Source organism: Symphodus melops (genome assembly GCF_947650265.1).
Source record: "Symphodus melops genome assembly, chromosome: 22".
Classification (NCBI taxonomy): domain Eukaryota; kingdom Metazoa; phylum Chordata; class Actinopteri; order Labriformes; family Labridae; genus Symphodus; species Symphodus melops.
Genome location: NC_136712.1, coordinates 15852045 through 15870672, shown reverse-complemented (window position 1 = coordinate 15870672; position 18628 = coordinate 15852045). Strand labels below are relative to the sequence as shown.

Below are 18628 nucleotides of genomic sequence, written 5' to 3'. Positions count from 1 at the left end.
TTTAGAAGACAACATATAATTGCTGAGCTTTGGGAAAAATAATTAATTATGATGATTATGATCTGTTTTCTGGTGAAACGTGTCATCTGACTGAGGCCCTCAATTCTTTTTCGTTTTTGCTGTCTCATGGCGGGACGATGGACAAAATCCTTGTCACACTGATGAGCTGATATACTTTGTTTTTTGTCTTATTTAATCAATGAATGCGACAAACTTTAGAATGGCTGTGAGTATTCATAGTGTTTGATGAATTTGTGTCACACATCTTTTCTCATTTCGATACCGTTCTGGTGTTACAGCCTCTGATTGACGAGTAGCTGATGGTGGTGAGTGTTCGCTGACTTGGCAAACATGGATATTGCTACTTTAAGATGCCAGATTATTATGAAATCAATATCCTCGCTTCTGACATATGTCTACTGTTATAATTCCTTTACACATAATTTTGTCCATTTTATAGTTGTCACTTTGGTTAAAGGTTTAGTCAAGTTAAACAGGCTTTAAGAACACCAAAACCCTCATTGACGTTTGTTTCGGGTTAGGGTTAGTCTTCATGATGGCCTTACATTAAACGACATTTCAAGATGTAAAAGACTGTAAAGGAATTCATGAAGGTACGAGGCATTTTTAGATTGTACCAATTTCGACGAGTCTAGACAAATAGATACCTCTTTTAAGAAAGACATAGATCAGGGTGTAACTTTTAAAAAATTATATATTTCTTTTCACAATTATAATTACAATTATTGAATAAAAAAAAAAAAAATTCTACAAAATCTAACATAATTACAAATCAAGGTTGGCAAAGCCATATTATTACCCACAATTCAGCTTTAGAATTCCTCCAAACATTAACTAGGTACTGCATATTTCTGCTTAACAGTTGAAGTTGTAAATTTCCATTTCCATCAGGTGCATGATGGGAAGTAATCTCAGAAGGAATTAAGCTGTAGTCGTGGAGTTAATGACCCTGTAAATTCCCCAGTGTTTGCAAAATCTTAGTCTAACACAATGAAAAACGGTGTGTGATGTTAGTCTTTTAAATGGTTTTTAAAAGTGGGTTTTTAAAACACTGTTACTTTGGATACAAACACCCCATAACTACGGTACATGTCACAAATATCTGCACATAAATGTGTTACTATACCATAATATGAAAAAAGTAAAAGCTTGCAGAGGTCGAAAGTCAGTGTTAACATTTAAGTAGCATCTATATTTTACATTCTTGGTGAAGTCAACAGTGTCCTCTAATGCATCATTTCTTTCCTACCATATATCACATTAACTTCTGTTGTCCCCAATACTTCTTGCTTTTGTTTATGGCTCTTTTCTCTCTTGGCTGTCCCCTCAAATGGTGGAGCAGCAAGTAAGCACTTTATCTTCAGATACCTGGCTATCATACCTTTAATCTCCAAATCCAGGAGACAAATCCTGACCTGAGCCTTATCATTCAATCAGTCAATACCTGAAAAGGTACTTTACTCTTTAAGGACTGACATGTCTTTAAAGTTTGGTATTGTCAGGGTACACATTGCTGTTGCTAAGAAACTGCTTCCTGAAAGAGACTGTCTTGTAAAGTTCATCTGTTTGATCTCTGACAGCAGAGAGAATCACATGCCCGGTGATTCATGATCTCCTGTCTATTATTTAGATCAAGATTTAATCGGCTATTTTTTTATTCCACAAATAAAGTTGAAAGGGAAATTCAATCCATGCATCAAATGGTTCTCTGTAATTTCATGGTGCTCTGGGACGGTCACTTGCCTCTCAGCAGCATTCAGCTTGTGACTGTTGCCTCTAATTATAAAATCTAGATACAAAGGCTTCATGATTCCACCGGCCTATCAGGCCCTGTAAAACTGGTTCATTTCATATTTAAAAGACGGGACATTTTACAGTTCTATGAGCAACCAGAAATCTTTGCATTATTTTGGATTCTGACCTTAGCTTTGACAATCCTCTCTCCAACATGACAAGAACAGAATTTTACCATTTAAAAAAATATCAAAACTCAGATCCTTCATATCCCAAACTGACGCAGAGAAATTAGTAAATGCTTTCATCTCAACCAGGTTAGATTACTGCAACACTCTATATGCCAGATTATCCAAACAATCTGTGGGAAGACTTCAATTTATTGGAAATTCAGCAGCCAGAGTCCTCACCCGCACAAGAAAATTTTTCCAGTCCTCAAAACCCTCCATTGGCTCCCTGTACAACACAAAATCACCCTCAAAATCAAAAAATTGGTTGATAAAGCTCTCAATAGTTCAGCTCCTGAGTAAATTCCTGTCCTGCTCAGAGACTATAACCCAACCCGGACCCTCAGGTGATCATGTGGAGATCTTTTAACTGTACCCAGAACTAGATGGAAGTCTGGAGAGGGGGCCTTTCATTACTGTGATCCTCTTTCTATGCAACAAACCTCCTGCTGACCTGAGGTCTATCACTACCATTTCTACTTTTAAAACAAAAACTCAAGACCAGTCAGTCAATGTGTCGGTTCACCACTTTGGTCCAGAGTGCTTTTTACAGACACAGGAGGTCAGGAGAGAATACCTGCCAAGCCGCTGCTAACAATAGCGCAGATTGTTTCTCTGTCTACTAATGATCATGACTTGATGAGTAATCCTTCATCCAGTTAAAAGATATAGCCTAGTTAAACAACCAAGAGTTAAAAAGTGATGATGTAACTTCAAACAGCAAGAGGGATAACCTGAGTTCACATTCACCTCTTACGTCTCTTACATACATACATCACCTCACCTTAGCACAAGCAATGCTTTGCAGGGGAAAATTAGCACTTTGACATTCAAGTAACAGCAGGCTGGCTGATGTCTTAGTAGCTCAGTCTGCGGGGACTTGAGTTGGGAAGAGGAGGGTTGACTGTTCAAGTCCCATTACAGCCCTTGTTGCTGGAGCTGCCCATGAGCAAGATACCAAACCCACAACTACTCTGGCATTCTTCCATGTGCAGCCCGTCACTCTGATCTCTCCATTCATGCATGTCCACAGGTCCTATTTGTGCATGTGCGTATTTCGCACATGCAGAGAGATGCAGATACAATAGAGATAGATTGGTCATTATCTACCAATCAATTACCAACAAAAAAATATTTCATGTAATTCCCATTAATTTTTTAATATGTCGCTAACACGAGACAAATTATCGCTCTGCACTGTAAAAACTCAAGAATAAGTGTTTTTCTTATTCTTGTTCAAAAACATCACATTACACTTTATATACCTGACAAGTTAGAAAAACATTCTAAATATTTCAAGCATAAAAACCAGGCCTAATCTTGTAATTATTATTATTATTATTATTTTTTTTTTTAAATCAGCCAATTCAGCAAGTAACGTCTACTTGTTACATTTCTGAAAATTAGGTTTTGTCTTATTGGAGCTAAATATAGTATTTTTTTCTTGCTGCGTTATTGGCACCTCCAGTTACTCATTAAAAGTAATTTAGGCCTTTTTTTCTGCTTAAAATAAGATGTTAGTTTAGTGTCCACTATTTAAAGTGCAGTTCAGTTGTTTTTGCTTTTGGCATGATTCAGTTTGTCATTACATTTCAAGTTATCACATTTCATCCAAATAAAATTGATGAAATGATGCTTATACGAAGACAGCAATGTTTAAACTCAGTTCCTGGTAAGGATGAATATGCTAATAAAGACGTTGGCTACAGTATTAGTGAAACATTGGTCTTCAGCTGAAGCAGTGTTTGGAGTATTATCAGACAGTCTTTGGTTCAAAGAACGACTAACTCACCTAAATGATGATCCTGCTGAAGAGTCGTCTGGTTATGAAAGCTTCTGTAAACTAATCTCCCATAAAACAAAGGTTTCTTCTTTAATAAAGGATAACCACGGCACTCTAAATGTCATGTCCTTGAGGATCTGTCAAGGTAAAACTCAACATCAGAAAAAAAGCTGTACTACCTCGGTTGTCACGCTATAGCCTTTGTTTACCGCATTCATACATCAATTTGAATTTGCCATTAGCGCTTCATTTGCCTTGGCACGACAGCTGTTTACTTTCCAGGCTCTTGCGTGTCATGCAATGTAGCTTTGAGTGCAGAGAAAGTCAACAGTCAACTCTTATATAGTTTATTGGAGATAAACAAACAAATCCCTGCTGTCCGTTCCACAAAGTCATGCTATTAAGTACCGGAGGAACATTTGTGGATTTGTTTTTTCCCGTCCTCTGATTTCAACTATACAGCTGCATTTCTACTTTGTGAAAAGCCCGTCGACCATCCTGAACTCAAACTCAAATAGCCCTTTTTACGCAGAGATTCTGCAACAGAACAACAACTGAGTTCGGCCGTTTGCGCTGTTTCTCAGAAGCAAACCATGCCCTCATACCGGTGTTCATGTGCGTGACATTACACAACAGTAAGGTGTTACAGAAGCCTGTGACATTTAATTCAAGACAAACAGCACAATGCCATTCTGTCTGTTCGGCTGTTTACAAAGACGCTGTTTAGCCTCTGTTACTACAGTACCTTCACTGTTGGCTTAATGGTGAAACAAGCATTCCCAATATCCTGCCGCCCTATTTTTTACATGGGACCGACTCAGACTGCTGTTTCGAGGCACATTATGTACCTCCCTGTGGCGTTTCGCCTTTAATATGACTGTCAAAACGCATCCTGGCGTATCCAGACTAACTGAACTTTGGAAGCAGTGAACCGCCTCGAGATCTTACCCCGAAGCCGGTTGCATTTGGCTCAAGCTTTGATTTAAGATGACCTCGCTGACTGAGGATCTACACAGGATGAATAAATGCAATGTATTTATTTATTTGTGTGTGTCCAGACTCTGTGCCTCCCCCTGCATAAGGAAGTTGGGCTAGTGCTACAGGAACAGACTCTTGGCACCAGCACACTTTCTCTACTGGCCTTCAAGTGCATTTATCTGTGACATCACACGTTACAAATGTCAATTATGAACTCTGCTCTTCACTGTGTCTGGTTATCGTCACACCAATGAAATTTGATTTTTGATTTCTTGTCTTGAGTAAACGTCAAGCTCTTTGACGGGGTATTCACACGGTTTGTAAATAAAGTGGCCTCGGATGTCAGAGAGTTGAATGAAGTGTTCTTCATAGTTTAAGAAACTTTTCATACAATATATCTGTAAAATGCGCTGTCACTACTGTGAGCTATTTTGTCCTGGCTTGATATAAATTGGCATGTTGAGGACTTTTAATGATAGCAAAAATATACGATTTAGGGGACTGTTTTTAACAATAGTCATCATCTCCTCGCAGGCCTCTTTGTGTAGGGTGTTGGGATTTTAGCTTGAGGGTGAGGATTAAAGTCTGGATTAGTCTCATGTCAGGGTTGGCGTTTAACCAAAGAGGGGACAAGTAGGGATTGGGTTCTTGTGTGGTTTTGTGGTTCCGACTGTGAGCGGCAGGTTTCAGCCTCGGGCCTTCTGAACATCTGCGGGCTCAAATATCAAAGGTGAACTCTAACCTTAGAGATCAGTCCACACAGGTGTCACCTGTAGTCATCTTTTCTATAAGGAGAAAATGAAGATGGCCGCTCCCATGTATTTGAGCTGTTATTCAACAAAAGGGCGTTTCAGCTTGACTGCATTTGCAGCTTTCACTTCAAACGAGTAAAATTGACGAGTTTCTGAAAAAATCCTTCATTTTAAAGATTCCTGCAGTGCGTCTCTTCTTGTGTCTACTAAAACAACATGTTTTTTATAGCGTATGACAGCAGTGAGGTCCTTCAACAAACAGCATGTTCTTAAGCTTTTTCATGAAGGTTATGTAAAAAGAGCTCAGGCCAAAGCAACTTCTTCGTGCCATGTGAGTAAATGAAACAATGTCCTTTAAAGTGTGAACATGTGAAGCACAGCAGACACACATGAAGTGATGAGGATGATGAAATCTATTGATGCAGACACTTTTATAACAAACTTTTAAAATGTTTCATAATGATAACACAATGATAGCAGCCTCTCTGCTACGCTATGGTATTGGGGTAACATTTGTTTTGAAGATGGTATCCAGTCGTAACTCATTTACTCTATGAAATTACCACAGAGGACTGAATTGCCTCTCAGTGTGAATCCACTCTCATAAAAACATAGCTTGTTATGACTTGATTGTAGCCACAGGTCGGATTTGTACCAAAGCCGTGCACTTGAAGGACTACAGTCTCTGTAAATGGGGCGCAAACTAACCGCAAGGCTCCCAGCGCCCTATATAGTTGTATTTTTTTAAACTATAACACTTATTTCCACTAAATGTTTTCCACTACAATTGTCCCCCAAGAATGTTGGCTTATGGCCCAGAAGAAATTTTCTTTGAGTGCATTTTTAGTTGCTAATGAGTTGAATTCCATTTCTCCCCAAGAAACGTTTTTTTAATGGTTTCATTCAAGTCGCTGAGATGTTGAACTATCAAATAAGTTTCAAAAAGCAAATTAAGCTTTCTTTCTGTCCTCGGTTCATCTGTATTAATGAGCCAATTTCCCCTCAGATTAATGAATTGATTTATTTATCACCCGGTTATGGCCTGCAACCTTGCTGGTTTTATGGTGTAAGCGAGTGGCGTTCCCCCTGCACACGAGATGATTTGTTTGTGATATTTATGGTCTTGGTCTTCACTCGGTCTTGAATCCCTGAATGTCTTGGTCTCTGAGCCCTCTGGTCTTGTGTGTGTCTCGTTCTTGATTTGTGTGGCCTGGACTACAACTTTGCTTTTTGCTAATTGCATCTCTGTACTTTTACATGGGCAGGATTTTGGACGCTGTTACTTTGCTTTCTTTGTAATGCCTGAACACTTTAGCTGGAGGAGCCTCATAAACACCTCCCAAGCTTCTACAATCATATTTTATAGGTAACTTTCTTTAACAAGACACTCTGAATTTGAACATTTAATGCATTTCAAAGTGAACCCACCCCTACGTGTACTGTATGAGGGGTAGAATAACATTTGATTCATTCTGTAAAGGAGTCTGAAGGCACTTTACTGTTACATTTAAAAACAATCTGGTGACAGCAAATCTTGCACAAAATCTCGCCTTGAGATGTGATGAATACAGTATATATGTAAAATCACCCCAAAGCTGCTGACCACTGATGATCGAATGTGGAAAAAACTAACTGGATTTAACAAACCTTTAAGAGGAGGGAGGGATAGGTTTGTCCGGAAATGGATCCTGGACACTATCAGTGATCGGCTGGACCAGGATGGGGATTTTATCAGGAGGTCACTGAGTCCCCCTTTAATGTGGAAATGGAGAGAGTGAAAGAGAAGCACGCTGGGAGGAAGAGTGTCAGATAAAGAATGTAAAGAGACAGAGGAACAAATGAGGGACATAAAGATCCAGATGGTGAATGTGAGGGAGATAAAGGAAATCGTTGAGACAGAGAGGCAGATTAGCGGGTCAGAAGAGACGCAGAGAGGAGGGCTGAACTGTCATATGACTGAGCTGCTGGGAAGGCTGAGCGTCACCTTCAAGCTGCACGATCTCTATCTGCTCTGTCTGGAACAGTTGTGGGGAGGACAATGACACGGACAAGGAGAGGTACTTTCCCTTTTTCGTGCAGCGCTCGTATTTCAGCGAAGATTCAGGATCGTTTAAACAGTTTAGGTTACAGGTTAAAGGAATGAATTCTGCAAATGAGAGTCCTGACATGTATATGTGTTTCTGCGCACTTTGCCGTATCTGTTTTCCGCAGAGCAATCCGTCCCATATCCTTCCCCAAATGTTTTGCTCAGCCCTAAGAATGTGCCACGTCTAAACACTCGGCTAAATGTGTAAACCAAGTCTGAGCAGGCCGGCCTGTGAAAGTGAAAGCATATAGAAAAATGGGAACAGCTTGATCCAAGAGGTGCAGCACAGGAAGTATAGAAAAAAATCCAAACATCATTTGCTCCTCTTGTACGTTTACACTTTGGCCATTTACGCATCACTTCATTGAATTTCTTAGCGTCTCGGATAAAACCGAGAAGTCTGTTAATGCAGATTTCAAAGGATGCAGAGTACTTGATGCCTACTAGAAACTACTTGACTCCAGCTGAGTTTCAAACACCACATTTGTCACAAAGCTTTTAGCAGACAACTTGAGCTCCACTTGACATTAACAAGGAATGCCTTAAGAGCCTTGAAAAGCAGAAACAACCTGCAAGAAGCAGAGGAGTGAGAGGGTGGAGGTAGGTGGACAAGGATAGCAAACGCACTGTCGATGCTTTTTATGAACAAATTTGTTTGTTCCCCTTTTATAAGATTTCACAGATTGTTTCAGTCCCTCCAACAATATTTAAGTTATTTCTGTTTAAATGTTTTATCCCAGGTCATGTTTGTTTGTGGAAATGTTTGAGCATTATCTTGTCCCAAAACTGTGTAATAGTCAAAATCACAGGTTTTGAGCCTAAAAAAAATATCATATGGTATATCAACGTATGATAAATGTAACAACATTTTCCTAAATGCAGCATCATCACCACAGTCAGATAAATGTTGAGCCAGTTCAGTGTGCACTGAAGAACAAAACTGGCTGCAGCAGGTTGGATAGAATCGGGTTATTATTAAAAGTTTCCCCTCTTTGCATTAACATCCATTCAGTGCAGCTCAAAAGAAACACAATTCTGCAGTGAAGGGGCTTACTTCAGAGAAGTTCTGCTAAATTTGACCGAGCCAGACAGCTGAGGCTTCCCCTTAACTTCAAGCAACCTTGAAAAAAGTCTTTTCCTCACACAAGAGATATGGATGTTGTGGCATCTAGCGACAAAGTAACAGATTGCAACCAGTGGACGCTCACTCGCTCCCTCCTATGAGACAACCTGCGGTGTCTGCAAAAATGGAGAAAAGCGTGAACAGTCAATGTTTAGTTTGACAGCTCAAGGCTTCTTCACAGACATGGTAATGCAACATGATGTCCACAGTGTAAAGAGAATCCACTCGCTCTGATTCTCTGGCGACAAAAAACCTGAATCTGATTTTAAGACAATATTACAAATATATTCTTTTTTTGGAAGTCTGCTTTTCAGTTGATTTCTTGTAGGCATTTTCCCTTCTGGACTAAATTAAAAGAGTGAGGACTTCAACACAGATTGATGCTCATTTAGTACATGAGCCTTCTCCATCGCTGCCCCCTCCCCCTGGAACTCACTCCCCAAACCTCTCCGTTCCTGCACACACCTAACATGTAAAACCATGCTCAAAACTCACCTTTTTAAATTAGCTTTTAATACATAACTTTTATCTTTTTTACTGTTTTTCTGTTTTATACTGTCTTTTGCTGTTTTTAATATATATATATATATATATATATATATATATATATATATATATATATATATATTATGATTTTCATGTGTAAAGTGTCTTTAATAATTTGTAAAAGCACTTACAAATAAAATGTATTATTATTATTATGCTTCCATAGCAACCTCTCGAGATACAGGAAAGTCAATTCGAGCTTTACAAAATAGCGGAGGGGATGGCTGAACTCCTGACCTCATGACAGAACACCACAAATAATTTAAGTCTGCAGCAATTTCTGTCAACCACCCATGTGTATATTATGGACAAAAAAAATAAAAGAATGAATGATTTGTAACGAAAATAGGAGGTGTGTTTGTTCAAGCACCTGTGTCTGGAAAGAAAGTCTTACTGTATGTTGACATTGATCAGATGTTGTTATTACATATTAGTTTAATGAATTCATGCTCCAGCTGTTTCTCACTACAGGCCCCTTTGAAACATTCCTTCAGAAACGCTCACGCTGTCTTGTTTTGGCTGAGATAGTTGAACTATTTTGTGAATACTTTCACGGTTTAAAAAAAAAGAAAAGGAAATCCTAAATTGAAAAATGTAGTAACAGCATTAGGAAGGGTGAATAAATGTGAAACACGGGTGTTAAGGGAACAGTGAGTCAGAACAGAGAGGTCCACGGATACTGAAGCTTCCAGTCCGTCCCTGTGGAGGTGTTATGAAGCTAAATGAATGAAACAGCTGTGTAGCAATAACATCGAGGATCCACCCAGTAATGTCTTTCCCTCAGTGTTGAGCTTTTGCTCTTAAAATGAGCAATAAACAACATTATACGGTTAATAGCACATGCAAGTAACCTTTAACTTTAGTGTGTTTATTTCGACCCATATTTAGCTGGGAGTGTAAATCATCACTTGACAAGTTTTTACAGCTGCAGACTTCCAAACAGTCATTTACAACACGGTAGTAGTCCACGTGGAGAGTCAAACTTGAATGGATTCCTTGTAAGATACAACCGCAGTGTGCATCATATAGTTACATTCATGAAATGAAAAGTTCATTTGAAAAAGCAAAGCAGAGTCCTGATACGTCCCATGTTTACATGTTTCCAAAAACAGAATCAAGGGAGGACAGGCAGCTGATATTGATTGGCATGCTGTCCCTCTGAAGAGCACGACTTGGCCAGCATCAAATTTTCTTCCAACCCTCCTCCTTTTTTAGAAGTTCAGGAAAGTGTGCAGTGATTCGGCTCCTCTGCTCTTTCTGACCACATAGAGGCGGACTTTATCCTCAACTCTTTCTCTGTCTGTCCGCTTTGTAAGTCTCGGCTCGACTCCCTCGCTTTCTTTATTAGACATGATAACTAACATTGTGATGCTTTCCCAACACATGTAGTTTATAAATAAAGTCAACTTGTGGATTTTAACGTTTTACAATAAGAGGGGAAACACTAAAAGAAATAAAGTTTTTTTTTAAATTTATTTTAAAGACTATTAATTTAAAAATTGTGGTTTGCACTGTCTTTTAGAGACATGCGTCTCACACACACACACTGGCTTGAATCACACACATGCACAAGTCAGACATGTGAACATGCTTTGATGGGGGGGGGGGGGGCTTTGCTCAAGGGTACATCGGCAGTGCTCAAGCTGCCAGACCGTATTGGGACTTGAACCTGCAACCCTCCGGTTCCAGGTCCCTACGGACTGAGCTACTGCCGCCCCGTTTTCTTTGGATGCCTGGCAGATCACGTTCAGACTCAAATGAGCCACAGAATGGAACAGGCTCCTCTCTCGCCTCCTTCCTTGCGCTCCTATTGCCTCGTCCTGTTGTGTGTCAGCATGTCAAAAGGGACTGTGCCTCAAATCCGCCACAGCAACAGCTGCTTCGGCAGCCTCATGCACACACTTCCAGGATATGCACGCACACACACGAGTGTACTCCCACAGCAGCAGGAAAGCATCCACTACAAGCTTGAGACGCCCACTGATGCGCGCCATTATCCAAAGCTGCACAGAGCACATGTCATATCAGAGAATGCCAACTGCAGAGTGGACCATTAGGATTTCCTCCATGTTGTGCTGTTTTATCAGACTGAACACACACGCGCGCGCACACGCACATACACAGGGGATGGAGCAGCATGAACATTTTTGGGTTACTGGGCTATTGGCACTAATCCCATAAACAGCTCCAAACATTCAAAATGTGATCACTAGGAGGGGAAATGTACCCCTGTGCTGTTCGGTTGATAGAAGTAATTGATTGTATCCACATATGCACTCTCATATTGCATATTTACACATTAATCCCTAACTGCAGAGAAAACTTCAACAGAGTAACAAAAATGTCGATTTTCGGTCACTAAAGTTTCTTTGAACAACTAAGTCTTTAACTTTAACAGTTTTTAACACTTGAAGTCGTTTCTACAAATGGTGCCAGTTGAATGCAACGATTCAACCTTATTTAGTTGCATTTATCTACAGAAAAAAAAAACTGATTCAGGGAGCCTGAGTACCGCAGAAATCGTTGGAGATGTTCTCCGCGCGCACAGGCTCACTCTCTCCACCTCATGCGCAAACAGGCTGCAGTTTGCATGCACACATTAACAACAGCATGCATACACTAACAGCCATGCACGTATGCACACGGGGCAAGGAGTGCAGCGTCGGTTTCTTCTGGGAGTCAACCGTAAAATATCAGCTTTCGTTCGCACAAACATAATCACTTTTAGCGCGTCAGTAATCCAAAACTACAAGCTGAACCACATCTGAAGCGTTCCCGTGCGCACTGAGCCTGTTCCGCTCCCTCCAACACGCCTTTGAAAAGAGCAAGACTCCCGAGTGCATGAGAAAACAGCAGGACTTTAATGTTTGTGTGCGTAAGCGAGCTATAGAGAGACCCAACCCTTTTTTTCTACCTGTGCACACACCGAGAGACGGATAGAAGAAGTGAGTTTGTCCTCTCCTGTTTGCCTTCAGGCAGCGCACGGCGTCTCACATTCTACCTGGTTTTACCTGCCAAAGCTCAAGCTTAGAAGAATAAATAAATCCTTGGACATATCATCCAACTCCTAAATTACACAAAGAGTAAATAGTTAATCTGGATCCACCAAATCCAATTTAGCAGCTTCTCTGTGATGCAAAATCCAGTTTACAAAACTTTTTAAAGCTTTTCGGGGAAGCTGTACCTCCAGCAGCTTCAAACCATGTAGTCACAATATTAGATGCACTTTGATGATCACTTAGTTTTTGTCACCTTGTAAGCAGTGTTGAGAATATTTAACACATTTGTTTTGTCTTTTGGTGTATGAGTCCCCAAAAACCGAAGAGTTCTTTGGCGACAACAAATCCTCCATTGAGCAGCAAATCAAAGTAGATAAAAGCAGGTTCCTACCGTAATAAAGGTAACCATAGCATCGGCGTGTTAGTATCCAACAGAGTCGACATGAAGGTGATTAAGTTTGAGACGGAATTCTTTGGCGAAAACTTCCCACTTTCTCAGGGCTGCCGCTGGTCTGTGCGCTACGCTGGTTCTGTGTGGAGAGGATCAGGGTGTGCGTAATTCTCTCTCTCTCTCTCTCTCTCTCTCTCTCTCTCTCTCTCTCTCGCTCTCTCGCTCTCTCTCTCTCGCTCTCTCGCTCTCTCTCTCCATAATCTACGAGCTCTCTCTGTTACAGGACAGATGGCTCCTGGCGCATGTTGCAGCAAAGACCTGCATGCATGCTGCCACTGTCTGTCAGCGGGGCGAGCCTGCTGACATGAATTAGGGCACCGAATTAGGAGCGTGTTTGTGTGCGTTAGTGTGTGCATGCATATGTGTGCGTGACTAAAGCAAGCTTTATGTATTAATAAAGTGTTGGCAGAGGGTTGGCAGGTATCCCCAAATTTGAAAGTTCAGGATTATTATCTTTTAAATACTAGTATTGTAAATGTGAAATCTTTTCAATATGACAGTTTACATTTACCAGGTTAGCGTAATTTCAATAATCCCTGTTCATTAAAGAATTCAAAAACAGCGCCCCTGTGCCCACAAGATGCCTTATAAACACAAGATCATGATGTGTACCTGCAAGTTACTAACTTGTGCACACAATTCAATATTTTTTTTATTTTTGGGGACTTCAGGGGCTTCATAGAAATTATTACATACAGTGAAATTGCTGTTGTGGAACCAGGTTGGTGGGTGGACTCGCACTATGAAAAGGGCAATAGACTGCATACGGCATTCTGTAGGTGCTTGGGTTGGGAACCATAGGGTCCCCAGTTCAAGTCCCCCGCAGACCAAAAATATGGAAGTTGGTCTGGTAGCTTGCAGAGTATTTCCGAAGTGCCCATGAGTAAAGCACTGAACCCCCTAACTGCTCTGATGTGCTTCCTTCATGTTTGTGCATGTGTGTGTGATTCAAGCCATCAGTATGTGTGTGAGAAGCATGACTCTCAATCACAGAGTGTAAAACAGAATTTCCCTCAGGGATTAATAAAGTATGTAAAATAGTTTAAAATAAAATATAAAGACATAGTTAGTCTTACATCACCCTTCGGTTTGTCAGCGGCTTGCCTTTGAAGTCCATAATTCAAGATTCTGCTGTCACCACCTTAGTAGTCTGTTTCAGAGGGGGGAGCAGTAAGGGGTTAGAAAATGCAAAATTATGAAAGAGGTGTTGGTTACTCCTTTGGCTAATTATTCAGAGCAGGAACATAGTTGTATGGGGGGAAATCACCAACTATCAAGAGAGTGATTGACTGTAATGAATCCTGTAGCTCTTTGGTGGATTAACACAGTCATTGATACCTGCTAATCAGTGCTTACATATATATATATTTTTAAATCATACAGACTTTACTGATGGAAAAAACGAGGTGTTGACCGCTCGTGGACTTTTGACTGAATTAATTTGTTGGATATTTGCATGAAAAATCTCCAAATGTCACCACAACAACAAACTGCTGAGAGGTTGTGAAGCTCAGTGAGTGAAAAAGCTGAGTCGACACCCAGCAGAACACACCCAAGAAGAGCGCCTTTAACCTAGTTATATTCAACAGGCCAGTTCTCATTAACAGAGGGTTTAGATGCTGTATATACACATGAACAAAACATTTCACATCCCTGCTATAAACATCCTTAATTAACCTGTAAAGTTTGTCTTTTTAATTAATGGGGATTGACTCACCTTTGGGGACGCTATTAAGCAACAGCTTGAAGAAGTTTACCACTCTTTTTATTGGCTTAATAATAACACATCCTGTGATTGACACTTTTTAAATAATGACACTCTTCAATAATGAAGACATTACTGCATGATGTACAATGCAACGATGTCTTTAGTTGTTTAATTTTTATCATAGCTTATCCAAAGAACTTGTGGGTAAGATGCCACTTTTATGAACCGCTTTTCTGACGGCCCTTTTTGAATAAATATAACCAAATGTGTCATCATAGGAGTTGTTGGGTAGGTTGTCCTCCTCACCTCCCCACTGGGCCCCCTGTGTTTGTGTTCAGATCCTGTCAGTTTGTATCTAAAGCTAGAGAATATTTTCACCTGAGACACTAAGTAGGGATGTAAACCGAGACTGAGAAGGTTTATTCTCTGATGGGCCCACTGCCCAACAAAAATGTAGTTTTGCTTATGTAAATTATGTAATCTGAATTTTTTTGGTCTGCTGAGACTCCAGCAGACCAAACGATAGCATCAGTGGTCTTACTTCTTAGTTGGGAATCTTAGATAAAATATGCGAATACCTCTTTTACAAACTTTGTTTCTGAACCTGAAACGGAACACAACACATGTGGCATGTAGGTGGCGGCTCTGTGTGCTGCACATCTGGTCTCACCTTTTCCTCTCTTGTCAAACTCAAGAGAACATCTGGAAAAGATAGAAATATTTTCTTTGGCGAGCGAAATAAAGGCCAAGACCTGACCTGACCTGAGTGTGTGTCAGGATGCAAGGGGGAAACCCGTCATTCAAATAATTGTGGTAAGACTCAGACTGTCAATGGAGATTAGGATTGGTACAATATTGGGTAGTCTGCCAAACCGCAGCCATACACCAAGGTTTGTTCCTAACCTTAAACAGGTTTGGAGTAAGTTTCTTGAAAAATGATTTAAAGTTAAGGGAGTTTCAGCCCTTTAGTTTCCTTTGTACAGCACGAAGCAACACATAATGCAACTTTGAAGATGGAGTATCTCGATCAAAAGTTTCCTCCTTATGTGTTTTTGTGTTACTATGTTCAGTGATTTCAGCACTCGCACTTCAAAAAACACCAGCCGGTTAAACCCTTGTAGGAAATGTGATCCACATTGTTTTATCGGTAACTCATTTGCTTCTTTTTAGAAGGCTTCTAAATAGTTCTCCTGTACAGTGTCCCTTTAGTGCTGTTGGATGACTTGCCTTCTGGATCAGTTCAAAATGAGGATCTTGGGATGTGTAGCATCAACATTTGGTTGTGCAGAGGAACAGAAAATGTTCAACACATCGGTGCAGCTGTGGTGCCATTGATTAGGGTTATTAAGCAGCATCCTTCTCACATAATTACCTGCCCACTCAGTGTTGAAGTTAAAATCAGTGTACCAAGTTATCAGGAGGACATTTCTAATGTTAGAACGCTTTCTGCATTAAAGGCTTTATTTCTGACGGTACTGTATGTTGCTTGCCTGACGGATGAAGAGTAGCAGGGCATCCCATTCTGGCAATGGGGACTACACCAATGGATTAGGGTGGGGGTTGCTACAAACTAGTTTTGGCTATAATCCTCTGTTTCTGGGCGTGCAGGCTAAAGGATGAGATCAAATCTTCAAGCAGCTTCAGGCGCATTTGGAGACCAAAAATCTGTGTCAGTGGATGTTTTTGGGTGAGATTGAGGCGGTCGGTCCGGTGCAGATGAGGATGTGCTAGCACTGTGACTAAGCGAGCTAACTTTTATGTATACCAGACTTTAGATGAATTTCATACTCTGGGTGTATGCATAAGGGCGTCCTTGATTTTTGTTCTTGCATTCTAACAAGCAGACAAGCCCCACCATCTCACTGATAAACGCACAGCAAACTAAAGATGTATTTTGCAAAATACATTTTGCATTGTACAAACAACTTTGGCTGTGAAACTATAGACGTTATCTGCTTCTTGGTTTATACTAAGCAAAAAGAAGTGCTGAGTCTGAGACAGCTGGTTCACCTTGTACAGATGTATCAGCTATCCAAAATAAGACCCCGATCTAAACGTCTAAAACACACACTTTTTTAATCACTTTATTCATGTGTTGAGAAACAACATGTAAGAGCAGATTATTTGCTCTACTTGTCTGCGAATATCTATTTACAGACATTCATTAAAGCTGTATTCTGATTGAATGACCAACAATTGTTAGTGGGAATGTATTAGGTCCTGCACTCACGTACTCTTTATACCACTTGCCTGCTGAAACACAAGTGAATCTTTAGCCATACGCAACAAAACAGAAACCAGAACAAGTCTAATCCTGAGCTAGTCACTCTGCTACAGATTCTGAAGGTGTGTTTTTATACAAAAATCTTTAAAAAGTGAAAAACGAGTTAGTAATCCACATTTAACTTTGCCTTTGGGTCTGCTGTCTTTTTTCAGGCAGCCGACACTTTCATAAACCTTTTTTGCAAGTATGTAATTTTCAACTGGAAGTAACAGGGACATGTAGTGAAATAATCTCAAAGAACCTGACCTTCCATTAGCTGGATGTTTGAGGTGAGAGTTAAACACAGACACGAGGTCATGAATGACCTTGAATTGGACTAATCACTAGGATAAAAGAAAACACTGACAGAACGACCCTGTTTTATAAAACGTGCATTAGATTCCATAGATTGAATCCAGTTGTCTCGGCTGCTTATATTAATTTCCTGTCTGCACAAACATGCTACAATAGCCCCTGTCTTACCTTTTGTACTTAGTCTATTGATATCTGTGCTGCCAGTTGGAGGTAACAAAGTGAGGAATGTACTGAACATAATTTCCCCCTCTATGACTAAGCATTCGTCATACATCATCAGAGGTCCCTTAATGCCACTCTTCCATTCAGCATCATCACTGTAAAGGATGTGTTCAATTTTTCACGAGCACAATGGCAACGCACGTCTCCTGCAGGTCCCCCGGGCGCAACATGTGACATGACAACTGTGTAATAATTATCCTGGACCACAGTGCAATCATCAAATATGAAAGAAGCAAGGGATTGGGTGGGAAGGGGGGGTTTAAAGGAGAGAGCGAGAGAGATGAAGAAGCAGAAGACAAGCCAGGGAGGAGGAGGATGAGGTGATGAAGAAAAAAGGATGGAAGGGAAAAAGATGGAGAGGATGATAGAACTCAGTAAGGAAAGAGGAAAGAGGATAAGTCTGCAGAAATGAATAAAAAGTTACTCTTAATTAGCCCTGAAAGAAATGAAATGATGATAATGAACCGTGATGGACACTCAGAGCAGAGAAGAGGAAACCTGTGCGACCAGTCGTGACAGACGTGTATGATATAAAACTGAACTTGATCATGAAGCCAGATGTTCCTCTGACATTCTGTAGTTTATCAGTGAAATATAAGAACGCTCTTTCATGTAAAATGTGAAAATAACACACAGACCCCTGTTATGAAACTATGTCTTCACATCCGGTCCTCCTGCATTATCATCAACTCACGGGTCAAATCTCCTTATCAAGTCATTTACAGCATGCAAAGACGTGGTTTATTCATTATATAAGGAAGATGTGCCTTCATAACTTTTACTTCAGAACATAGAGAACACCTGTGCCAGCTGGAAAAAGAGGAGCGTTCTGATCATTATGCCCACGTTTCACTTTCTTGCCTTGTTGCACTGCAGGCGGTGTTGCAAATTGTAGCTCGTTTACCAACCTATAAAAAAGTAGAAACTTCTCTCACCTTTCTTTCCATTCAGAACAAGCGGTAACCTCCGGTCTTATAAAATGAAGCCGATACGCAAGTGCACAATCCTGCAGTTCATCCACTGTTTGCTTGAAACTGGCTCCAGGAACACCCAAAGTCACATACAAACCAGCTTTTTTACAGTATAGAATTCTTTTAAAACAGATCTGTTTTAATCTTATGAACGATACATGTTATCCATAGTTAGCTGACATGATTGACAGGTGGGCATTATGTAACGTTTTGTCAAGAGATTTAAAACCCGCCTCAGCTCCAGCGCTCAGCATGGCATTAGCTTCACTGAAAGTTATGTGGAGCCTCCGGAGCCCCCTGCAGGAACAGATGGGTGATGTCACTCAGGCTTCGTCCATTTATATTTAAAGTCAATTCTTTAGAGCAAAAATCATCCAGTTGTGAGATATGTAGCTAAGCTACTCACATGTAAACATGAATGTTTGAAAGAAACCACGACATAAAGACCT

General features: G+C 40.4%; 1 protein-coding gene across 1 annotated transcript in view; it reads right to left on the bottom strand.

Annotated features, from left to right (window-relative positions):
• ntf3 (neurotrophin 3) overlaps nucleotides 1-12762 on the bottom strand; it is a 35452-nt gene extending 22690 nt beyond the window's left edge. Inside the window, exon 1 of the mRNA XM_079334630.1 lies at nucleotides 12641-12762. Coding sequence (XP_079190756.1) covers nucleotides 12641-12658 — 18 coding nt within the window. The 5' untranslated portion in view covers nucleotides 12659-12762. The remainder of the gene's footprint in view (nucleotides 1-12640) is intronic.
• Between the last annotated feature and the right edge of the window lie 5866 nt (nucleotides 12763-18628).